Raw genomic sequence first — 26,641 nt, 5'->3', positions numbered from 1 at the left:
CCTGAAACACAGAAGAAGACACATTGCCGTTTAGCATCTCCCAACTCAATTGAATTAGAGAAGAATCATTTAAGGAATATTATGGATACACATCCAGGAAATAAACCTACTTGAGACAACCGCACAAATATGAATGGTTTTCTTTGGTTACTCTGAACAGATGGATATTGGTGTGCAACAAGAAAGGGAAGCCCAAAAATGGGTAGAAGAAGAGAAAAGCCAAATGTATCAATAGTAAGAAGGATTGCTTGTCGGATAAGGATGAAATCGTCGAACCTGAAAATGAAGAGCATCAATAATAATAACAATAACAATACCCTATTAACAGTAATAACGAGAAATTACTTCATCCTCCATGGTTATCGATGAAATCTCAACCATAAGTGAGAGAATTGGGTTATTTAGTCCCACTTGTCCAATCAAATTCCAAGATTTAGCTAAACTTCCTTCTCTGCTGATGACCTAATTAAATCATAGTAAAACACTAGTGTTCATCTTCACACAGATGTACTCACCCAATAAATGCAGCTCCATATCGAAGGCCATCAAAGGCACACCTGGAGAAGAAAGTTGTTATTGGCCATGAAACAGAAATCAAATAAATAAACAAGATCTGCTTGTACTTTTTTTTATCGTTCTTTTCATAGGTGAATAACAACTTACATTAGGAGAACAAAATTAAATTGTAGAGGAACTGCTTATGTTATGCGAACAATACCAGATTGTTGCCACACAATCAAACAAGTTCCTAAAACCATAATATGATGTAGCAACAGTTTAACTTTGTTATTGATAACCAATAGCTCAACGAGATGACATGAAAAACTAAAAGTACAAGCATCTTACCAGTGCCCAGTGCAGAAAAACAGACTCACAGCTAAAAGACTCCATTGTGTTACAGGAAGAGGAAACAAATTTAGAACTCCAACTGAACCATCCCTAGATTCATGTTCCAAGTTCTCCAACCTCATTATGCACCAACCTGTTGAGATAAACTTTTACACATAAGTAATTACAAATATTTTAAAAGACTATAAATCTTTATCCCAAAAACACACACACACACAAAAAAAAAAAAAAAAAAAAAAAGGAAGAAGAAAAAGTGCTCACAAATTCAAGAAAAAGATTTACACTCTTTAGTAGATATTGTTGGGAAAAGCTCAATAGCACAAGATGTTGGCAACTTTGAAGACATGATCCAAAATAAGGATGTTGAGATGGATGAGTATAAATCCAAGAAAAGATTGAATAGAACTTGGAATATATTTGTGAGAAGCCAGAGGTGGAAATTATTGAAGACAAGTTCAGAAGTTGACAATCTAGTCATATGCAACAAATACCAATAAGTTCTCAATAAGGAGTAATTAATTCTAGTTGAAGGCAGCCAAAAAAAGGTTTCAGGCAGTGAAAACAGCAATTTGATAATCCTAACTGAAATAGTTGGTACAAGCTCTGTTGAGTTGAATATTAAAAAGACGAAGCCAAATACAAATGTTTATGAGGCTATTAAAATGGCATACATGAATGTGAATGTAAAAAATCAAAGATAATGAAAATATAGCTCAAGTAAATTAGTGTCGAGTAAAAAATCAAAGCTGTAACAAAGAAAAGCACCTCCAACTATTGATGCTAGAGCAACCACTGGACCTTGTTTTCCCGACACGATGATGACTGTTGAACTCCATGCAGACAACATGGCCACTACTTTAAGAATCAAGCCTTTTTTGGAATCCAAAGCTTTCTCTTTGCCAAACAGCCTACCAAGTGCTAGGATTAATAGTTGTCCAATTCCAATAGCATAAATTATCCGAGGAATTAAACCTTTTCCAGTGCCTTGAAGCATCAAAGGTGTGCCAACTAGGTTACTTTCCATGGTCCAATGCACTGCTATGAGCAAGTAACTTAAAATGGTTACTGCGATGACAAACTTCAATAACCCCACACAAGCAGTGTCATCAATGCTCTTGTACAGAAAGTATGCCAATAAAACTAGAGCTAGCATTGGCACAATCTCAGCTATATACATCCAAAGAGGTATGTTTGTAAACCCAGAACTGAAAGCCTGCTTTGATAGCCCAAGTTCAATAGCTAATCTGAGAGTGAAGACTAACAAAAGAAATACAACAGCCTGCAAATTCATGGGAGAAGTCATCAGCATCACTGGAACATACATAGCATAAATTTTGTCATATGATAAGAACATAAAAAGGAAAAATGAAAAAGCATATTCATAAGTTGTAAGAAATCACCAGTGATGTATTAAAAACAATTTACGGTGATAAAGAGATGTAAGATAAAATACCAACTTCCAATAGCATCTTCTTTTTCAAGATTGAATTGCGGAATTTGAGAATGCCAGTTGTGGCCAAAAGAAAACTTGCCACTTTTCCTTCTTCCACTGACCTCAAGAAAAACAGGGAAAAAAACATAAAAAGAATCATTAAATGTCAGAGATAAGAAGAGAATCCAAAAGGTCAAGAAATTCTATTAAAAGGAAAAAAAAAAAAAAAGGTTCAAAACTTACAGATATAACTATTTGAAAGGAAACTGCATGCACGTATCATCACTATAAAAATGGAAAAGATCAAACCAAAGGAAGTCCAAGAATCTCCTGGGGAAGGAAAATTAACTCCACATGTTTTGTTCATCCTCTTGATACCAAGAAATTGGATAACAAGTGTTATTAACATTATGCCAAGGCCAACACCCATCATCTTTAAATCGAACTCAGTCCATTTGGAGCGAGCTAGCTCAGCAACACTTGCTAGAAAATTAGAATATGCATCAATTTGCCTCTTGATGGGTAACATTGTATTACAGCTTTCATTTTTATCTAATAACAAATTCTTAATAGTATGCAACCAACTCTCCTCTGCCTGAGCATATATGTCTGTTATACGCATTATGTCTTCTGAAGAAAATCCAATAATTGATGAAGCTGAATAGACATCAATGTATCTTTTCACCTGCACAAGTAAAATCAATGAGCCACCAAAAAGTGGCGATGGAAAAACAGTTGCTAGATGAAGAATATGCCACCTATAAATAGTTATAGTTAAAAGCCCTGATAGTATTTACCATCTGTTATAAATGTTGGCAGAAGGTAAATGTCAATGCATTTTTTGTACTTTTTCTTGCTTACGCATTCTATGGATCTATCTATTCGTTTTTTGTAAGAATATAAAACACGAGGGCATTATGACCATTTTATTTAATATGAGATAATGAATATACAATGTAGAAACCCTGAGGGGTAGCTCAGTTGGTCTGGCCATGGGTTTGCTCCCCAATGGTCACCAGTTCGAGTCCCCTCAGGATCACTGGAGGTTTACCCGGTCGTTAACTTCAGGGCCCCATGGGATTAGTCAAGGTGCGCATAAGCCGGCTCAGACATCCACGGTTATCAAAAAAAAAAAAAAAAAAAAGAATATACAATGTAGCAAGTCTAGTGGAGTTAGAACCTCCAAAGAGTTCATCAAGGTTCCTCCTCCTCCCCCCCCCCCCCCTTCTTTTTTTTCCTTAGACCACTTTGTTCAAGTCTTGATTGAAGCATAGTCTAATGATCATTATGATAAGCATGTTCTAATAATGCTCATTATGATATCACCCAAATAATACAACAAATATCTGGTGGGGAGAGGTCTTGGTCATATGCCCATTAGTGATGCACAATAGGAAGAAAAAGCAACTTTCAATTTCATATATAAAGGTGAAACCATTCAGCGAACCCTAAAAATCCCAAATGAATTATACATGAAGAATAAGTTTTACACCATTGTGCAAATCTCCCTTGGTCATTAAACAAAGAGAGGGCCAAATCCACAAAAGTAGTGATGAAGGTGCTTAGAATAAAATTGGGAGAATTATCCAAAAGGATCACCTAAAGGTAACAAGTCTCCTCAAGGTTTAAAATTCTCTTTAAGTCCATAAGTCATACTTTGAAAATTTGACCATCTTGTAATTCCAATTATACCCTTTGTTTGTCTTTCCTCCTATTCCATTTAACTTCACATCTTTTATGCATTTTATGCTTTATTTATGCTGTTAAAGATCCATTGTGGCCCAAATCCTACAAGTTTAAGAATTTAGGAAAATTGGTACTTTAATTTGCTATTAGAGTCTCATTTGATGGAAGGTCATGTGTTTGAGTCTCACCGCATAATATTTATTTCCCCAATTTATTAAGCTTAAATTAAGCCCAAGAGAGACTAATTATGGTTGTTTGTCTATGGGCCAGTGCGTCTCTACATGTGTGGGTATGGGGTCACATGTGAGGGAAGGTGTTAAAGAGGATGATATACATTGTAAACTCAAATCCTACAAGCTTAAGCTTTTAGGAAAATCGGTTGTCCAACATATGCTATATTAACACTAATTGTATTATTATTATTATTGCTATGATTAAACATTAATATCACTATTAATATTATTGCTTATGATATTAGTGTTATATTATTCATATTATTAGTAGAACTAATATCATTCTTAATAATATTATATCTATTATTATGATCATGTGAAAATATTATTCATATTATTAATATTTTATTAATATCATTATTCATAGTTTTATTATTATGATGTCATTTACTATAAACCAATCCTAGAAGACAATTTCCTTTTTGTTTTTACATTCATAAAGCTTACAGGTTTTTATTATAAAAATCATTCATAATAGTAATTCACCAAGTGTACAATGCTAATGCACCAATATTATGCATTAATATAGAAGCCAAGGAATAGGTACGACAAAAATGCATTGATCTTACAACATAAATATGCTAAATAATTCATTGTGACATGACCTAATATCATTTTTTTTTTTGTAAATTTTTTTAAACGGACACTTGTGGATGGTTTTCGTATACTCTTTAACATTCCATCTATACTACAAATTAACCTTAGAAGACACTTTTTATATATATATATATATATGGGTTTCATGATAAATATCATAGTCAATAAGAATGCACCCAAGATATGATGCTAATTCATGGGTATGATGTATTAATATAGACACCCCTATGGTAGAATAAGCCACCTAGCTTCTAATGCTATTAGGAGGATTGTCACAAGATGTAGGTACAACACTTATACATTAAACTTACAATACAAGCATACTGAAAGTACAATGCATTACGACATGACTTAATTTTGCTTTCTAACAATTATCAAGACTAATTTTCCTTTTTATTATAATATTTTTAATAATTATAGTATGATTAAAAAATTTCAAGTCTATATAATAACAAATACAATGACATTGTTTTTTAATTATAGGAGTAAATCAATGATCTATAAAATTATAAAATTATATTATATATATTAACATTAATGTTATTATTATTTTGAAAGCATTACATATGATAATTTGTTTATATTTGTAAAACAACAACAACAATAACAATAGTAATAATCATAATATAGGTTAATTTCATTTACCTCCCCCAAGGTTTTGGCTAAATACACTTAGCCCCCATTGGTTTGAAATTTCATAAAAAATAGGGAGGTATTTGATAAAATTTCAAACCAATGGGGGTCAAGTGTATTTAGCCAAAACGGGAAATGAATGAAATTGACCCCTAATAAAATTTCAAGTAAGCAAGCTTGAAGTGAAAACAAAATGATAGAAAAAATTAAATTAAATTAAAAAGTAGTTTTATTTTAGGAAACTTTAGAAAATAGCTTTTAAAATTTTTACTTGTCTATTGGTCCGGCCTTGGGTTTGCTCCCCAATGGTCACCAATTCGAGTCCCCTCAGGGCCATTGGAGGTTTACCCGGTCATTAACTTCAGGGCCCCGTGGGATTAGTCGAGGTGCTCGTAAGCTGGCCCGGACATCCACGGTTATAAAAAAAAAAAAGAAAATTTACTTGTCTATTATTGCATTTTCTCCATCACATAAAGCTTCGATCTAAAGATGAGAAAAATGATGGTCCAAAATCCATGTATATCTTAGCATCATGTGGACATCTATATCAGAGTGAGTTTCAATAGTTTCATGCTTGATTGGCTTCATGAACATTTGATGTCTTGTTTCAGATGTAAAATTTCTTACTAGAGAAAAATGACCATCCAATTTGCATGTAAATCTGGACACTCACATGGATGTCTATAGTAGGGTAAGGTCCAATAGTTGCAAACTGTGAGTGGCTTTGGGAACATTTGATTGTTTGTCTTTTCTAGCACATGAAGGCACCAACGAATTCACTAAGTGGGAGATATATTACAATCTGGAAAACACATGGAATCTCATTATTCCAAAGCCTTTTTATTTCAATTTGACAACAAAAGATGCCACTTTAGAATTGAGACTACCTTTTTCTATATATAAGTAAGCAAAGAGAAGATATATAGCATATGATAAATACCAAAAGAGGTGAACCATGGGATGCATGATGTAGACAAGGGACACCAGACAATGCCAAAGAAAAGAAGATATGGGAACATCAAAGACAGCAAACAAGGCCTTAGGCCAGCACCAACTATCAGTGCAATCTAGGAAAGACAAGGTCCCTAAGGAATTCCTAGACCATAAAAATAGACTTAAGATAGGTGCCTTTCAGTTTTAACTCTGAAAACTACATCCCTTCAAAGTACTGAACCCTAAACAAGGCTTCACCCTTTATCAAGAAGATTAATCCCATATAGGAACCTTCTACTTTATTAGAAAATAAGACCCAAACAAAACATTTTGTGAAGCCTATGATTTTTTCATTCATGAACACATGAGACAGATTAACTTCTGAAAATAGTATTCCACAAGAAAAAGTACAGAATATTTCTTATATTCAACCAAATAGGTGCCTACCCTACTCCTTAGCAGTCCCAACCTAATATTTCCAGAATAACATAATAAAAAAAAAAAAATGAGAGGTAGGATATAAAGCATTTACAAAATAAAAATAATAATAATAACAATTTTGCTATACTTTATTTGGCTAACTATTTTGCTATGCTTTATTTGGCTAAATCTTAAATAGAGACATTGGAATAAGGACCTGATTCTGTAAAGAGGAAATGTATTAAATAATAAAATAAATATTAATTCAAATGTTAAATCACATATCAGCATGAATAACACTGTTTAAACAAAACAAAACAAAACCAATTCTAAAGTTCCAGCAGCCAAGCCTGGCCTGAAAATCAAACTTAATTGAGCCAAATTTGATCATATGAACCAAAATGATAGAAGCAAACCTGTATACACACAAGGAAGAACTATGGAACATCAACCCCAGGTGACGGAGGAAATTTTTTGATAGGAAACGACAAAGAGATATATTGATAAAAAGGAAGTACAAGAGTAGGAAGAGGAATCCTCCCACCAAAGAAAAACAAAACTACAAGGAATCAAATACAAGACAATACAAAGTAAAAACAAGCAAACTCTCTAGGTTAGTCCAACCCATTGGAATTACACACCGCTAACCAATCAAGTTGTAACACCTTTCTTTATAGGTAACATTTTTTTCTCTTGGAAATTGAGCCCAGCACCTCTCATATCCCCATTTCAACCCCTTGCCACTTGAGCCAGGCAAAGGAAAAAATTAAGGCATTTATGAACCAATATTGACTAAACCATGGAAGCAAATTCCAGACGATTTTAAAAGGTGCATCTATTTACATTTTACCAACATTACAGACAAATAAATTGATTCCTGTTTCCACAAAGCAGGCTTTTTTCAAAAAATTTTAAAATATATATATAATAATAAATTATAAAAATTTGAAAAAAGAAAAGAAGGAAAAACCATGTCTAAAGAGATTACATACAAGCCAATGGTTCAAACCATTTGGTCATCCTAATTGTAGAAGATATAAAGTGTAAGACATTCCTTTCCAGGCAATGTAAGATTTATTGTCAATAAAGATTAAAAACACAACAAAATAACTACATAAAAACAGTATCTTTGAGAAATTAAGAATAACAGAAAAATAATAATAATAATAATTAGTATTCTCAAAAAGTCTCAAAGATATAGCGAGTCATAAGGTACAACTATAACAAATTAAAATAGAACATTCAAACACCAAACATAATTAATAAATAAGAACAAGGAAAAATTATCCACAATTGAGTGGAAATTTACATAGAAACTAATTTCTTTGCATTCATATAGGTGTTAATTCAGAAATCCTCACATCTATGCTTGAATTATGTGTGTTTGTATTCAATTTTTACATTTTTTTGTTATTTTCACTTAACCTTTAAATTTATTTTTTGGTTTAGAGGTTTCATGATGTTATGTTTTATTATTATTTTTAATACTTATATATCATCAAGCTAGAGATGAAGGTTAAGGCAACCTTGACTTGTTTATTATCCTTATCAATAATTTTTTAAGCTATGCAATCTTGATTACAATTTCAGTGTCAAGACAATTTAAATCTTCAAAAATAATTCGACAAGTTAAATTAGTACCTGCCAAGAATTGATGCAAAGTACATTGACATAATCGCGCATCCACGATTGCATATTCAATTGAGTTTGACGATTCCCCACATTAATGCTTTCCAAATTCCATGTACCAGAGCCTAAAGCATATAGCTCAGAATTAACACGGCCAATGCTGAAATGAAACCAACCTCAAGCTATTATTTCAGAAAGATATCTGTCAAAGCTACATCAAGGCATAGTAATGACACCACCAGCATAATAGCACAAAACATGGATCATTGCAAAAAGTGAAAGTTCTGATACAAAAATACCAGCACTTGTTTTTAAATACATGAAGATTGGAATAGTAATTTATTAGGTAATAAACAAAGACGGAAATAGCTTTTAAAAACATGAAGATTGGAATTGTAACTTATTAGGTAATAAATAGAGATAGAAATAGTAACTTAGAGAACTCATAAATGAAATTAAACAAGCAGAACAAAGTCAAGAAATTGTCTTGCAGATGGATTTCCTAAGGTTTTTAAACTTTGAGTTCTATAATAGTGGGGTGTGACCAATGCTCTCATACTTAAAAGGTTCCATCAATCATATTTAAAATTTCAGACATATTAATCTACCAATCAGACTCTAGAAGACATTTTTTTTTTTTTTTGATAGGTAAACAAAAAATGCATTAAAAGCGCCAAAAAAAGCACACCAAAGTACATAGGACGTATACAACAGCCTCTACAAGACTTATATCTACACATCTTCAAGCTGCTTGAAAAGCAAAGGCAGAGCTAGAAATTTAGCCCACTAGGGACACCTTTCCAATCACAATGTCCAAAAAATTAAACTAATAGAATTACAAAAACTTAAAATTAATCTATAATACTTCTATTTAATAAATCTATAATTGTTGTCTATAAGATTTTTCATATTTAAATAATCTCATCATCAATGTTATTAAATAATATTCTCAATCTATATAAGTAAGCTAAAAACCTTCTAAATATTTTAGGTTTGAGCCTCAATAGCCTCGAGGCTATAGTCTTAAGGTTGTAAGCCTCAATAAGGTGAGGCTTAAGCCTTAGTTACCTTGCCTTGAGGCTTGAAGGCTAACTTAACGCGAGCCTCAAGGTGTAAGCCTCAATAATCTTTTGAAACAATGCTTGTAAAACTTGTTTGCATGAATTTTTATTTTATGTTTGTTTTAAATACCTTCAATTAATATGTACAAAAAAATCAAATTAAGAAAAGAAAGAAAAGAAAAAAAAGCTCCACCACTATTCAAGAGACTAATTCCCTCCTCATAAAAGGAACCTTTGTTGAGGTGTTTACATTTTGGTGGATAAGAAATTCACAAAGATATTCAACTTGATTTCAAGAAAGATTACACCATGTTGACTTCGGTTTCTTAGACTTGGACCATGCGATGATTAGGAAAGCTTTCTATCCTAAATGGAGGCTTTAGATTCAAGGATGTTATATTCTCCTAGTTTTAAGTGTTGGTAAATATCTTCCTACAAAAGGATAGGTAAAGGCTTTGAGCCACCTCAAACAAGGGACCCACTCTCTTTTCGCACTACTAGTGGATGTACTTAGCATAATTATGATTAAAGCTGAGAAAAGAGATGTTTTAAAGGGTCCTCTTTGGTGTATAGAATCCAGCATAATTATGATTAAAGCTGAGAAAAGAGATGTTTTAAAGGGTCCTCTTTGGTGTATAGAATCCAGCATAATTATGATTAAAGCTGAGAAAAGAGATGTTTTAAAGGGTTCTCTTTGGTGTATAGAATCCCTCAAAGTAACACTATCCAATTTGTGGATGATATATATTTTTCTCTAAAGCTAGACCAGAGGATGTGTACAATATTCAACTCATTCCTTTGATTTTGTTGCAGATTTCTAGATTTTAAATCAGCTTAATCAGAGCATTCTCTCAAACATTAATGTTAATCAAGACCAAATACCCCAGTTTTTAAGCACAGTTATGGAAAGGATTTCTCCCACTTGATTGTCAGAAGAAAATGTATTTATTTTTAGGGGTTAGAATCACACTTGTCTCACTTGTCCAGCATCATTCGTCTCATATCACTTCTTATTGTCTCAGTTTTCAAATTTAAATTTAAGATTGCTTCAAGAATTAAAAGAATGCAAAGGTAATATTACTTCCAGAATTAAAAGAAGACAAAAAAGTTTCTCATTGTCGAGTTTAAAGAAAAGAAAAATAGATCACCTAATCGGACGAAGGTAAGTTTGTTAATCCAAGATGGAGGTTTAAGCTTGTGAAAAATTTTATAATGAATGGATCCTTCCTAGGCCAATGGTTGTAGAGGCTTCATATGGAGAGCAACACTCCATGAGAAAACGTACTAGAAGCATTTATGGTTTATAATCCAATGGTTGGGAAGCAAACATTTTTGAAAGATAATTGCATCCTTACCTCTGAAAAGAAATTGCCCAAGGTTTCTTCTCAATATAATCAATTCTCAATTGGAGATGGCTCTAAGATTCCTTTATAGGAAGATTAATTGGAGATGACTCTAAGATTCCTTTATAGGAAGATTTATGGCAGAGTGACCAACCACTTTAGACTCTCTATTCTAACCTCTACTTAGTCTCAGTTCTAGAGATTTCGAACTACTCCCATTTATTGTTGTCTAAACTCTTCCCCTCCATCTTGAAAATTTTACTTTCAATGTAACTTATCCAATCAAGAAATTGACAATATTACTACTCTTAACTCATCCTTGCTCCATGTTTATGTGTGATCCTCCTTAACAAATGAGAAAGCGCAGACCACTCTCCTCTCAATCCTTTTTCCTAACCGTCAATTCATACTCACACCGGCATTCTCCTCATTGAGCCAAGTTTATTTGGAAGCCCTAAAGACAAGGATTCTGCATGGTTGGTGGAAACAAAAGTGTCAATACTAATAAGACAATCCAATTGAGAAGCCTTCTAAAGCCCTGCACTTGGAATGGTAAATTACATGCAGAGGTATGTAGAAAATTGGTTGGTTGACCATTTATTTCTCCACTGTCTAGTGGTTTTGATTCTCTGACATAGATTATTTCAGCTGGTTGGGATTGATAGGGTACTCTTTGGACTGCAGATGATTTGGTGATTATTGCTTTCCCAAGGTTTGGAGGCAATGCCAAGAGCAAGGTAGGTGGCTCTTACGCTATTTTTCTCCAACCTACTTAAAGAGAAATGCTTGGATTTTTTAGCATATATGCAGATCTATGGTTACTGTGGGGTAGACTTTTTTTTCCTCCTCTCATCACATTATTCTGCAATCTCTCAAGGTGTTCCACAGGGTTTCTGTGAGCCTGGTTGTATTTGAATGGAATAGCAGCTTGAGTAGCCAGCAATCTACCTCAAGCTTAATTATGATGGATGCTTTTCAGGTAAATCTACGACACTGCAGTGTCTTTAGAAATCATAGGGCCAACATGATAAGAGCCTTCTCTAAAAGGCTGAGATCCTTGCTTTACAGGAAGGCTGAGCTCTGAAAGCTCTTATTGCAATCATTTGTTTCAGAGAGACTCGACTCTAAAGATAGCTTAGGTATCTCAGGGGAAGCAAGATCCACAAAGATTAGCTCCTCCAGCACAAAACCATTGACATGGCTAGATCTTTGAGCTGCTCCCTCTGTTGGATTTCTTATACAGCCAATCACGCATGGATAATTTGACTAAATGATGGAACTCTCATTAGCATCCTTTGTGGGAGTCTTTTGTCACCTTGAGTTGTACCCTTTTGTTTGGCCATATTATCTTTCTTTGTCTTCTATTAGCACTTCCACAACATCAGCAACACAAACAATAATTCATGGGCCCCTTCCATATTAGGAGAAATGGTATTCTATTAGGCAAGTGTCCAAAATTCTCACGAACCTCACATTTGTATTCCTTCTAACCCCAAACAAATTGTTCTGATCAACCTCTAAATTTCCTGGTGAAACCTACATCCCTCTCCGGCAAGCATGACCTCCCAATTGCTCAATAAGCCATGAAATTTCATCTATCTCAAAAAGCAGCAAAATAGACACACCAGGGATTCTTTATCTAATGGTGAACCACATACCTCCACTACCTTGTTCCCAAAGCCTGAACATCTTTCTCTACATGGCATAGAACTACTTTCCAGTGTGATTATTTTCTATTATGATATCCCGTTATAATCTAGGGTAGACATATTCAATGCCAACAAAAATTCAGATCTAAAAAAGCATATGATTGAAAAATTTTGAGCTCAAAAACCTATTGTAATTTTGTGTTTTTGCCACATCTTAGCTAAGTTCTGTGCTTATATTTCCTTGAATTATCAGCATGTATTTTAAATTGTCAAACACCTGTTGTCATTTTGTCTACTGAAAGGTTTATTTCCTTGAATTATCAGCGTGTATTTTAAATTGTGCTAAATGGAAATAAGAAAAAATATTATCTACTTATTCAAAAATCCCAAATCTAAATGGTGAGGCTTCAAAACAAGAATGTCAGAAACCTTCCTCCAATGACATCATTTTTTATATCAATCCTATCACTAATCAATAAATAATAGTAAATTGCCCACAACATATTATAAAATTCATTATACATGTATATTTTACATAAGATGACAATAATGATATGAAGCAGAATGCGTACACTGCACCTTCCGAAAGGAAAGGGAATACCAAGCATTGCAGATACAGTCACTGCAAAATCAAGCTGCAAATAGCAATCATTCAAATATGCATCCTAGGAGAAACACAGTTCAAACAAACAGAAAAAAGATTTACCAAATCACAATCCAAAAATGAATGCACAATACCTGTTGGATGGAGTTGATGCACATGTTCTCTTTGTCCTGAAAGTGGCACATAAAAAAAATCTTTTAAAAGAAAACAAACTTGAGCCAGGATTTAAGCACCAATTAACACATAAAATCATTTTTAATTCTTGACATTCAACAAGGAATAAAGTAATAGGGATGAAATAGTCCTAATCTTTATTTTCTTTTATATGGACAAATAAATAGATGTTCAATGAGAGGTGGGTGCTACCCAGGTACACTGGAAGAATATAAGGAGCCCCAATACCAATAGAGCCAAGGAAAAGAAAAGAAGAATGTACAGTACACATAAATCCATCTCAAACTATAAAATCCAAGAAAAAAAAAAAATCATCAATCCCACAAGCACCCCACCCCAGGACCAAGAAACTAAGAATTTAACCATGGAGCCCTTTGTAGCCACTTCAGAACAGTCCAAACTTTCTCAAGTTCTAAGTCTCCTTTCCTGCCACCAAAGCAGGCACAAAGGAACCATTCACCATATCTTTTGATCCTTGCCAACAAAACTACCATGCAGCTTAAGTACACAGTGAGGCCAAACCCACAACAAAGGAGAATAGCAAAGGTCACAACCAGAGAACCATCTCACAAAGAATATCATAGGCTCATGCCTCCTTTTATATACAGCACTATTTTCCAAACAAAAAAGCAATCCTAGGATGGAGCATTAAGACCCCACATCTTTTTAGCCGAAACAAGCTAACCATGCCCAAGCTTGTCAATTCGCCAAAAACTCATAAAGAAGAAAGCATCCTTTGCAACCTTCCACACCATCTATTCTCAACACCTCCATGAACTACCACAGAGTAAATCCTCTAAATCCCCCAAGATCAAGCATCAAATATGAGGAACAATCTTTCAGAAGAGTCCTACATAACAATCATCAAATGATAACTTAGTGTTACACCTGTTTGAGACATCCCAAGCATTGTGAGAATCCCTCACCCATATATCAGCAACCCCAGCATAATGAGAATTTTATAAGCTAAAATAATAAACAAATCTAAGAATTAATTTTTAAAGAAAGTCCTCCACACTAATCATCGAATGATAACTTAGTCTTGCACCCATATGAGACATCCCATCCTCTCCTAATAGATCCCTACAGACTCAAACCATAAGCCTTGCTTCCACCCTCAAACACAACCCATCTCCTCTCTAGAATCACACAATGACTTTCCTTAACAAAGCATCCCACTCAACCATAGGCCTCCATAACATGGTTCAAAGTCGTGGTATCAGTCATTGATTCGGAAGGTCTTGAGGCACATCGGTCTTGGCATCTTGGCTCGGTATTGGGTGATACGCAAAATAAGATAGTTAAAAAGTTTAAAAAATTATAAAAATATTATGAAAATTTTTATAAAAATAAATATAATTAAATAAGCTTAAAAAATTATAAAATAAAATTTATTTCACATTTAACATTATTTAAATAATTATAGAGCCTTTGCCGAAAGCAATTTATAATAATGTTAAAAATGATTTCACATATAATAATATTTTTACTAAAATACATATAATTCAATCATCAATTCCATTTTTAATTTTGATTAAATGCTTTTAATAATGTTAATATAATAACAAATAAAATGGTTTGAATAGATTGTTAATAATAAATTAATACACCAAATATGCTACCATTACCGTATAAAATAATGTACATATAATTTATATCACACCATCAATATATAAAACAATAAATCATTACCATATAAAATAATAGTTTAAAAAATCAGGTAATATATTATGGATATCCTTTCTTTAAATACCCAATTCACATGCACAATTTCTTTTTCAATATCCCCAATTCACTCGCAAGACTCACCCACACCACGGTGATAAAGGGCAAAAACAAGCAGAGAGAAGGGCAACAACTATTGTTGAATTCCCAATGGCACCACCGAAGGCGCTCCACATCCATTCTGAAATTAGTGATGCCCTCAACCTCCTCTTCTTATACACCTCCAACACTCGTGATTAGACCGAGGCCTTTCTTCTTCTTCAAAATGGGTCATAGGTCTTGGTTGTTGAAAAGTTTTTTGTTTTGAAGGCAATCTCCAATTTTTCAGAGGTTTTTTCAGTTGAGATCTCGACTGTTGTTCATTTGCTATGATTTCGAAGTGAAAAAACGATTTCTTTTGGTAACTTGGAAGGTTCGACCTAGTCAACTCGGAATCCTAGATCGAGTCAACCAAGGTTAAAACGATTCTTGATTTGAGCTTGAGTTTTAGATGGTATCAAGTATCAGGTATCAGACTCAACGCGGACAGGCTCAAGGATGATACGACTCGACCAAGTCATACTAAACTCGGCCGATTCTTTGAAACGTGCTCCACAACAACTCTCATAAAGTGTTGTTGGGAAGCAATAGGCTTCTAATACCTAATCCTCTCTTCAATTTTGTCAGAACAAAATTGGTCAAACAGTTGTGGTTTGATTGTAATGTTGCTCCACTTCTTGCCTTTTAGCAAGAAGACTTTCTAATAAATATTTGTTTCCAACCAAAGAATTGGACTCACATTCTAACACCAATCAGGTGCCACTACTCTAACTTTTCATGACAATCTGAAGACAGTTGTCCAGGAAAAGAAATATGAGGAAGGGAGAGAGAGGAGAGCTTTGCGGGTATCACAATCGAATTCTTTATAGGAAAAGGCCATGTAAGTCCCCCTTCTTCTCAAGCAAAAAAGCCCACATATTCTATCCTAATAGAGATCAATATTTCTCTATCAATAGATGGATAAATCTATTGAAAAATGGATATTAATCTGGTTTCAAGATCTATGAACAAGATAATTCACTCTCTGAAACAAAAAGTTCTGATCCTAGAGGGATAATATCAACCAACCATTTGACGTCCATGTGATGCATCCACTATGGTTACACTACCTTTTGAATTGAAAAACCCGAAGGAGTTCCCTTGCAGAGCTAGGTGGGAGGGGTTTGCATTATTGGATGTCTCCCGGATAAATTCTCAGCAAGATTAAAAAAAGTTGTATTAAAGTTTGGATGGGTTAATAACATGGCAATTGCCCCTAACAGTACTGAAATTGATAATAAAAGTGGGAATATTGTCACTAGAATGGACCATCACAGACGAAATAAAGTATATACATAGTCTGAAGAAAGTGTTTTTGATAAAAAACATACACATCCCTCCACTTCCTAGGTACTGTCTTTCCATTGGGCAAGTGTCTTATTGAACCACTCAGCAAAGTCCCAAAATAGTGCTAATGTTAAAAGGACGACTCCAATGACTCTAAGATAAGATTAAACTTTTCAAGCTTAAACCACTAGTATACAGAAGATATAAAGTATACCTGTAATCTGGACAGAATGCTTTTGACAAGCATAAGTGTTCCCTCATTTGGCAAGTATTGCCTTTCCATGAGGTGACCCACCTATTGAACTGCTCCTCAATAGGGTCCGAAACAACACTAGCCTTGTAGAAGCCTCCAATGATAACTCCAAATATGTAGTCGGCAACACACCCACCTAACAACCAAGCAATGACACCTACACATCTACATTTTCCACATTATCCACTACCGCCTCACTTTTCCCTATATTATTTATAAAACCCAGTAGTGCCTTGAAACAAAGAAAATTCACCTCAGATATAGAAGTTGGTCACAACTCACCCCACAAAACAGAAGCGCATTATCAACAAACCATACGAGGGACTCTAGCACAATTCTAATTATATAAACATATGGATGATCTACAATATTAATGAATTGAAGGACAAGAAAGAAAAAGATGGGTAAAAAGAAGGCAATGAATCCTTGACTGAGATAAATACATGGATACACCAAGAATCAGGATAAACCAAAGCAAGAAGCAAACACAAAACCCTAACTAAGGAGAGAAAGTGCTAACTCAAGGTTCCCCTTTTGAGGAAAAAATGTAGTCCTCTTCATTATCTGCCCACAAGGCCCTCTTAAAATTGATGTTAATCCTATAAGAAGCCCCTTAACCTCATTCATACAGGAGCACCCTTCACTAAAAACTTTGCTTGCCTCTTGGAGCCAGCTTACCTAAGGTCAAGGAAGAGTATTGCCTTGCTAGCATTTCTAAACCCAGTGTAGTTCATTAAAAGGTAATCTCTTGAAATTGATGCCAGTCCTTCAGGAAGCCTCTTAACCTTTTTTTTTTTTTTTTTTGATAGGTCAGGAAGCCTCTTAACCTTACTCATAGAGGAATCCCTTTTCACTAAAAACTTTGCTTCCCCCATGGAGCTAGCTTATCCTTGGCCAAGCAAGAGAGCGCCACCTTGATAGCATTTCTAAACCCCTTTAGTCCATTAAAAAAAAAAGTTAATTTCATCAAATTGTTGATCAAATTATTCCAGCTCTTATAAATCTTTTTCTTCATAGATTTCCTAAAGGTATCGACTCCACCAAGGGATCCTTTTCTTCTTTTTTTTTTTTTTTTTTTGGTGTTCTTTGGGTGAGGGAACAAACATCAAAACTCAAGGGGGCATCACATCCCCAATAAGATCAACTAAAGAAGATGTGCTTCTCTTAGACAGACTATCAACTTCCTAATTACCCGATCTAGACTACCAAGAGAAAGAGAGACTCAATACCCTATCAATAACACAATCTCCATATCCATTAGTCATATCCTAAGACCCTGTACCATTATTTGCCATTTAAGACAAAACTGCCGCTAAATCCCCTTCTACCAACAAATTTCTGACACTCAACTCTCTTGCAATCTTGAGATCATTAAGTGAAGCAAATGTTTTCATTTTAACAACTAGGCCAAAATCAGCTCCCTTCAAGAAAGCCTGAATCATATCACTATTTTTTTTTTTATTGGAAACGACAAAGGCATATATTGATAAAAAGGAAAGTACAAGAGAAGGATGAGGAATCCTCCCACCAAAGAAAAACAAAACTACAATGAAACAAATGCGAGAAAATAAAAAGTAGATACAGACAACTGCTATAAGTTAGGCCAACCCAATGGAGTTGCACGCCGCTAACCAATCAAGTTGTATCACATTAAGGGGAATCCCCTTAAAAACCTTAGAACAACAAGCCAAAGAAGCAAGGAAATGAATCATGTCCCAAAGGTTCTCTGAATTCCTTGTTTTATCCTCAAAAATCCTTGAATCATATCACTATGACCCCAAAACAAATCCGCCAATGCTCATCTAGGTCAAACTCCCTAGGAACGTCCATCAAAATTAAGTTTCAAACAACTAGTGGAGAAAACTAGTTGTCAAATTCATGTATTCTTACAAATTTCTGAACTGGGAAGCAAACTAAACTTCAATTGCACATATGATGCTAAGAAACTACCAAGAACTATTTGGCAACAGGCACTGAGATGGATGTTAGAAAGCAAATATCTCCCACAAATCAAGCATTAATCTCTTCCAAACCTCAAACATACTCTTTTTTTTTAAGCTAAATAACCCACAAAGTCACCGTATAGCCCACCAGACACTGCCTCTTGGTTCTCTACAAAATGATTTATAATAATAGGGAAACATAAAAATCCAAAATAAAACTTGACTGTTAAAAATAATCAAAAATCATTTCCCAAATTCAACATATTACTAATGAAGCGCATGGATGATACATATGTGGTGGTTAGTGTGCACAAGCCACATCTAATATTAGCTTGTACACAGTAAACACCACATACTTATATGTATGTATATGAAAAGCAATCAATTCAATACCATATAATAGAACTTTCTAAATATCATACAATTTTTTGGTACAACATTTTACAGATTGAAGCGTAATACAACCAGACAAGTGCCATGAGAAGTTCCTTGGATGAATTGGGATGCCTATACGTGAAGAAGACTCACAGAAGAGATCTAGAAATGCATGAACAAGAGAGACAAGATCATGACCTAGGTTTAAGACCATGGTGACAAGTAACTAATATTTCATAATGCACCTAACATGGACATTTATGAATTCTGTCACTAAAGCCCAAAGAGAGATAAAAAATTAATTCTATCCCAAACAACTTCCATAGTTGTGTCAATCAATAAAGATTCTAGAGTTTCTTTACTACCATATTAACCAAATCAAAGCTACACAAAAGTTTACAACATATTGACCCTTGCACCTCTCCAAAACCATTGAATCTAGCAGCAAATATGAAATGTATTCCACAAGGAACTCAACTTATACCCCACCCTAATGATCAGTCTATGCCACAAAGCTAGTAAGAAGGATCTATGCAGTCTTTTTTAATAAGAAATGTGACAACACAACCTATTCACACTTTAGACGTGTAATATAACTAGAAAAATACCACATGAATTCCCTTGGAGGTTCAGATGTCTACATCTCAAGAAGGATCATAAAAGATATCTCAAAACCAATGAAAAGAGATGTCAAGATCTTTTACCTGGATTTAAGACATAGTTCAACATCCCCACCTAATGATACTTCATTACGCACAAAATATAAGTTCTTATCGCTGAAACTCAACGAAAAGTGAAATAATTAATTTTATCCCAGACCTACTCCTATATCATCATACCCATCTATAAATATTCTAGAGTTTCTTTACTACCATATTGTTCAAATCAGTCTTACAAACACAAGCCCAAAATATATTGTTCCTCACTCCACTTCCAAAAACCTAGAATCTAGTAGCAAACATGGGAATGATCACTCATACCCATGGTAATTATCACTCTACACCAAAGGGCTAAAGTGCAGAGGCACTAGAAGAGAGGTAATAACTAGCCCTATTGCTCCTCTTGCATAAGAAAGAGCTGTATAGGATATTTTTCATATTTTAAATTATAAGATTTTTCTAAGAAACAAAAATCTAGAAATTTTGTGTTAGAATTACTACATTTTGCTCATATCCAACTCACTTTTGTATTTTTTTTTTTCTAGAAAGTTAGGGAAATTGGCACAAATTTCAAGCAGTCACATACAAGTGTGAAAATAGAACATGGAGGTTTGGGAGTGTACTCATTAGAAGAAAGAGGCAATACCAAATGTAGTTCACAACATGATGTATTAAGTTCAAGAGGCAAAGAAGATGGAGTCGTCTTCAAACTCATGGCAAAAATCGACGTTTCAACCTGTAGAATATGATTCTTGTTAGCTTAACAACAAAATGAATTTGACAACCAAATCAAGATTTTAAAAGAAAATGATAATATTATACCTCTTCAGCAGTTCCTCCACCATGATCACCATTTATGGTTTGTCCATGATCACCCATAACAAGAAGAAAAGTATTCTCATGTAAGCCACCTGGTCCAGATTGGCTCTCCAGCACTTCTATTATATTCTGAAGCAAAGTGGTAAGTCAAACATGAATGGTGAAGGGGCACAAAAATTGTTTGAGTATTAAAATTTCAAAGGTCTGAAACAACATGTGAAGCATTGTAAGAACCCAGGAAACAATTTTTTGAGTCAAGGAAAAAATCATAATTCTAAAAGAATGTGAGAAATTTATCCTGAACAAGCAATAAACAATGCTAATCAGAAAACTCAACAAGAATTTGGAATTAAGAAAGAAAAATGCAAGATGGAAGAAAAAATGATAGGTGAACCTTTTTTTTGTCCTCACTAGGACAAGATGAAAAATACAATAAAAAACAAAAATAAGTCAAATAAACTTACCTCTAAAACACCATTATATTGCTCCAACTTTTCAATCATTGGAGTGGAGTCAACGCCAAATATATGCCCAGCATGATCCTGATCCAAGTAGAAACAAGAAACTTATTCTATATTTTGCTGATACAGCTTGTAACTTAGCGCTAGTTTCTTTATTTTTCCTAATCATAATGTAACTAGTTTTCCAGGAAGAGGGGGAAAAAAAATCCTGTAGCTCGACATTATTGTCAGGAAAAAAAATTCATCATCTGATCAAGAAACTTTAAGCAAAAAAGAGATGAAGAAACTGATATCAAAGAACGGATTTCTGCTTGACAAATAAAGGCAAACATACCACACCAAGGAAATGTGCAATAAGAACATCCCAATCTTCTTGATACAAGGATGGAAGCAAATGGTCAATGCATCCATTGTCCACCTGGAAGTGAAATATCATGAACTTCCAGCAACAGAAGAAGCTAAAACTGAAATATTGGATCAAATTTTTGAGAAAAACTATACTTTAAAAATTGAATGTGGTAAAAAATCATAACATTTAAGGCATACCGTATGAAGATCTTTAACATTAAAAGAGGGAAAGGGGTAAGATTTTTCAAAATGATGAGGAAACAACTGCAACCATGTATCATCCCCCATCATCACAACTCGCTTTCCACTTTGAACCAACTGTAAGTGAATCCATAAATTAGATTTACATAAAAATAAAACATGACAGCTTGCAAAATATTGTAGCACATGACAACAATTTTAGAAAGATAGCTAAATGACTATTCAGCAAGAAAAGATATGAAACAAAACCTGATAAATTAAGTTATCTTCAACAATAGCAGGAGCACCAAAGCTATTCCCAACATCAATAAAAGTTGGAAGTCCACCAGTTGTCAAACCCTGAAACAGTTTCAAGCAAAGAATGTTAATTTTAAAGTCAGAAACTAATGCTTCACATGGCAATGGTTTTAAGTTCAGGATACGTTAGTTCAAATTCTGATTTCCATGGACCTCCTAGGGTGTAACCTCTGGGTGAACCAAAGGATCCAAGTTCAAGTCTCCCCGGTATTTAAGTAGTATAAGGTATAGGGGCAGTTAGATAAATTCTTGCTGTTCAGGGCGGAATCCCCATTATCAACATATATATATCTGATTTGAACACATTTGCGGTTACACATAGAAGTAGGAGAAATGATAATCACAACCTATTCTACCTTTTGCTTTCTCACTAGATTCTACTATTGAGATACAAAAACTTCCCATGCACAAATGATTAGCAACCTTGTGTCACTAAATCAATTTGCACATTTAAAGTTTGCTTGGCTTCTAACATTCAATGTATTCAAGAGCCCAGCCCAATAGTTTAAGAGGAAGAATGTGCAAGGTATAAAAGCTATTCAAGCTTACTTGAGAATGACAATGAATCACACAATATTTATTGTTATAAAGAAAACAGTAAAGAAATGTTCTTGATTGACCAGGTCCTTAAAACTTATGTTGGAGAAATGAAAAAGCACAACTTGCAAATCCCAGATGGGCCACACTGGTAGAGCATTATTGTTCCACGAAAACTGTCACAAGATTGAGGAGTACTTTGAGCAACATACAGCTTAGTTCCACAAACAATAAATCTGCATGCTAGATGTTCAACAATGAGAAGCCATAATGGCCCCGCCTAACTTTGCACCAGGGAGCACAAAAGTTTTCATTACCCATGTTCTAAACAACCCAATGGTCACTACTAAACTCTACTAAGATTCTTGAGTTGGATCACAGATTACAATGTGTTTCCCAAGTTGGGACCCAAATTTTACTGAGGTATAATATGGACATACAGCCTTGAAATTTTCCATGATTCTTTCATCCAAAACCACTATGATTCCACCTAATGAACCGAAAGCCAAAAAGCACATAATACTTCATTATCAAATAACATATTTCTTCCCATAAGAAACAACCCTTTCATTGAATAATAAAAAGGAATAAGGGTACAAGAAGCATGAGATGTTCTTCAAGCCAAAATCACAAACCTCAGACAAGGAATTGCAAATGGAGCTTCAGCATAATCTATATAATTACAAACCTAAAACACAGTAAATATTCTAAATATTACCAACTAGTGATCTAAAAAAAACATTCACGGGGAAGGAGTTCTCCAACTATCGTTCTCTGACAATGAAGATCCTTTCTTATCCAACTATCCACTACCTCATTGGTGAATCTTGCATATGGGAAAAGTTGCAACCCATTTTATTTTGAAAGATCTAAGATTTTCCATATCCATGCTTCCCTTCCAACTGGCAGTTACTGATCTCCATAGATCTTCCTCAACTGGCCTAAGTTCCCAACAAATAACTATTCCCATTTAATTTAAGACGTTATGAAGATTGTATTCCTTTTCTCCCCTTTCTTATAAGAAATTGTATTTGTATCATATGGGATAAAATTAAGAATTGATATAAAAGAAGTGGAGGTTCTCATACTCCCCAACCTAGTCTTATTACCAGCTTTAGCACTACATGCCTCTCTTCAATATGATATAAATCATGCCTAGAGGGATATCCAAGAACCATGTAGAATTAAGGCCCATAATGAAGTAAGGTAGTAAACAACCTCCAGGATTCGCTTGCACTCCAAAATCTCTAACCAAACCATCCACATCTGGTTTGGCTCATCTGAACAACATCCATGAGGGGAAGGCCCAAGGCAAGCCTGCCTCCTTGAGCAACATATTTCATGAACCACACAGGGCATAGTAGAAAGAAGTGGCCTGCTGTGTCACTGTTGTCTAAGCTGAGAACACAACCCTTAGGATTATGGGTAATGTAAGGCCTCTAGCCAACAACCATTCAATGGTATTAACCCTTTCATTGTGGCTAAACAAGGAAAAGCTCTAACTTCTGATGAACTTCAGAATTCTAAATGAAATTGGCCCCTGAAAAAGCACTGGAGAATCAATATTTGCAACAGCAGAAAACAAAGATTGAGAGGAAATAGACCAGGGGAAGATGTCCAAACCCTCTAATCAGAAAATGAGAGATGTAAACAAGGTATGACATGAGCAATGATAAGGATAGCTCATCAATTTCCTGCTCTAACAAATTAAGTCATAAATCAAAGTTGCAGGGAACACAGGGATTGAAAATTACTGATTATTCTTCTATCCACAGATCAATTTGATTCTTGAAACATACTGATCTTTGTGTTAATGGGCCCAAGAAAGAAGAAATAGCAAACCTCACAATATTAAATTTTAAATTTTCTACATTAAAATCAGAACTACAAAACAAAGAACAAAATTGTCAAAATAATTTTTCAAAGACTAATTGACCATTATAATTTGCTTAAAGTGGGAGATGAGACATCATACCAAGGTCCAACTACCATTATCATAGTGAAAGAAAATATTACCTTCAAACGTTGCAAACTGGTTGTAGGTGGATCTGAAATGGCTTTGAAAATCCTAGCCGATGATCCTTGTGTAGATGCCAGTTTCTGTAACACTTGTAGCTTGTCCATCCATGGTTTCTTCTCTGTAGGAAATAAATTTAGCTAATTATACTGCCACAGAAGAACTATTGAAGAGATAGCTGGTAATACTTTGCTTGAGATCAGTACAACAAACTCAAAAAACAAGATTTCATGTAAATCAAAATGAAAAACAGATTAGAAAGATTTGGTGAGTTGTTTAAGCTTCCCATACCTAAAAAAGAAAAGAAGCCACTAAGTACTCATACTTGTACAAGCAAGAGCTAATGCAAAAAATAATTAAAAAATTACAGAGGGTACTCAACCAGTACCCATGTGTAAGTGAAGCATACAGACTACAACCACCATACAAAAAGCTAAAATCTCTGGCCAATTCATCAACTACACATATCAAGCTGATTACCATTTAACAAGCAACACCAATCTGAACAGAAAAGCATCAAGAAAGTACCATTACTCGAGTGCAGATTGTACTTTCTGGTATTTCACAATTAAGCAATTACTGAAAGTTAATGTTCATTAACATAAGCATTCATCACTGTTCAAAAAGTAAAAAAGCTAACCTTCAAAGCAGGCACTGGGAGCAACAAAATCAAACCTGAAAAGTAGGAATACACCTCAAACAATTAATTGTTACCTTATCTGAGAAAAAAGAGAAGGATTCAAACAAAAGCAAACTTTTTTTACCTCAGTGCATCAAGGACAATGATAACAAGACGATCAACAACAGGCCTAGTCCAACATTGGAGTTGATGTAGATGGGTTTGGTTGAGATTTGAAGAATAGGAAGAAGGAGAAACACATGGAGAGTCGGAGATGTCAGAGCAAGTGCTGAAATGCGGAAGCTCCGTGCGAGTGAGGAGAAATCCTCTTGTGAACAGGAAAATGGCCATACCATGAAGTACCATTATCATCAAGAATGGCCATATCAAACTATTGTGCAATGCCACCATGTTCAGAGGCCTTTAACTCTGTAAGAATTAAAATAGTGATTACTATCGAAGAAGAATGGTGTTCCATCGGATCATGACGCTATATAAGAATCCTTAAAAACAAACTTCATCATGATACTCATGGAAGCTGAACCAAATTGATTACCTATGCAGTCCCTGTTTGGGTTGATTCACAATTTTCAATAATAACCCAATAAAAAGCAGGAACTGCAATACTTGATCACCTTGTTTTTAATCTGTTTTTCTCATCAACCAAACAAACGGCAAAAAACACTATGATCTTCTATCAAAAGAAAAGTAGAAGACCATAGCTTGAATGAAACAAAACTTGGCAAATGAGAATCAATATCAGATTTCCTTTTATTTCATCAGTTTTCCCAGCATCCAAATGCAGTGTAGTTATAATTCAACAATAACAAATAGCAAAAGAAACTGTTTCCAATTATGAGGGCATACCTTGGAGGAGGAAGCAACCACATACAACTTTCTCTAGCAGAATCTGAGATTGAATGAGCTTAGATTGTTTTTAGGAATGTGGCAAGTATAGAAAGAGAAACCCTAAGTTTTAGATCCATTTCCACAATAATTCTTCATTGCTCCAAATTGCGTTTTGGTTTCTTGAGGAATGTCCTTACATGGTAAATGTTTACATCATAAAAAAAAAATAATAAATAAATAAATAAGAAATTTTCATTTTTAAAACATATGTAAGTTTATCATAAAGTTTCAAATACAAAATCAATGTGATTACCGTATTTCACTGTCATGGGGTGCTCCCAACCCTTGGGACCAAGGATTGAAATGTCAAAAAATTTGGCGATATTTCCGAGAAATATCGCTTATCGGCCGGCTCCAACACAATATTCGTCACCGATTATCGGTCGACGGAAATTTCGGTAATTTTTTTAAAATATCGCCCATATTTCGGTATTTATCGGTATTTTTACCGATTTTTCGGGAAATTTCCCGATATTTCCTACCAGTCCAGCCCGCGCACAGGATACAAAATCTGTCCAATTTTTTTTTAAAAAAAAACAAAACATAAGATGCTATTTGGTAATCTGATCATGATTTGCAGGCAAAGGTTGTGCTTTTCAGCCTGGCTCAAAAATCGTGGATTTAGGGTTCGTGAAATTTAAATCCAATGGCACTACAGCAAAGAGACCCCTAGAACAGATCCAGAAAACACAGGGAGCAAAAGAAAAGCAATTTTTTTGGTTTTCCTTGAGATGAATTTTCCCGGAAATCGAATGGGGGATGGATTTTCTTGGGAATCAAACGGGGTTGCAAAAAAAATAATAATAATAACATGATTAGATTAGTACCTTGGAGGATTGATAGTGGCAGAGGAAAATAGGGCCTTTTAAG

General features: G+C 34.4%; 1 protein-coding gene across 3 annotated transcripts; it reads right to left on the bottom strand.

Annotated features, from left to right (window-relative positions):
- Nucleotides 1-49: 49 nt before the first annotated feature.
- Nucleotides 50-26,641, bottom strand: LOC117922336 (GPI ethanolamine phosphate transferase 3-like). Of its 3 annotated transcripts, none has more exons than XM_034840449.1 (20): nucleotides 26,599-26,641; nucleotides 25,730-25,903; nucleotides 25,008-25,291; nucleotides 24,884-24,918; nucleotides 24,243-24,364; nucleotides 21,642-21,731; nucleotides 21,390-21,509; nucleotides 21,178-21,261; nucleotides 20,847-20,924; nucleotides 20,386-20,511; nucleotides 20,210-20,299; nucleotides 13,204-13,239; nucleotides 13,045-13,100; nucleotides 8,425-8,572; nucleotides 2,525-2,966; nucleotides 2,307-2,398; nucleotides 1,615-2,128; nucleotides 847-982; nucleotides 516-557; nucleotides 50-276 (listed from the first exon to the last, which is right to left on the bottom strand). In XM_034840449.1, exons 3-20 carry the CDS (start codon nucleotides 25,271-25,273, stop codon nucleotides 66-68), a joined length of 2,688 nt encoding a protein of 895 aa, XP_034696340.1. In that variant the 5' UTR covers nucleotides 25,274-25,291; nucleotides 25,730-25,903; nucleotides 26,599-26,641; the 3' UTR covers nucleotides 50-65. The 3 variants fall into 3 exon arrangements, with proteins under 3 accessions (XP_034696340.1, XP_034696339.1, XP_034696338.1); XM_034840448.1 differs by lacking the exon at nucleotides 26,599-26,641 and adding an exon at nucleotides 26,025-26,282; XM_034840447.1 differs by lacking the exon at nucleotides 26,599-26,641 and having other exon boundaries at nucleotides 25,730-25,992.

Source organism: Vitis riparia, chromosome 9 (assembly GCF_004353265.1).
Source record: "Vitis riparia cultivar Riparia Gloire de Montpellier isolate 1030 chromosome 9, EGFV_Vit.rip_1.0, whole genome shotgun sequence".
NCBI classification, from domain to species: Eukaryota; Viridiplantae; Streptophyta; class Magnoliopsida; order Vitales; family Vitaceae; genus Vitis; species Vitis riparia.
This window is presented reverse-complemented; position numbering and strand designations above follow the sequence as displayed.

Bases quoted from the DNA above. Each gene is read 5' to 3' on its own strand.
- LOC117922336 (XM_034840449.1), bottom strand. From the start codon at position 25,273: ATGGTGGCATTGCACAATAGTTTGATATGGCCATTCTTGATGATAATG. The intron at 24,365-24,883 runs GTTAGCTTTTTT...TATTTCCTACAG, and splicing joins TCCCAGTGCCTGCTTTGAAG to AGAAGAAACCATGGATGGAC. The intron at 8,573-13,044 runs GTGCAGTGTACG...GTTTCATTTCAG, and splicing joins ATTCCCTTTCCTTTCGGAAG to CATTGGCCGTGTTAATTCTG.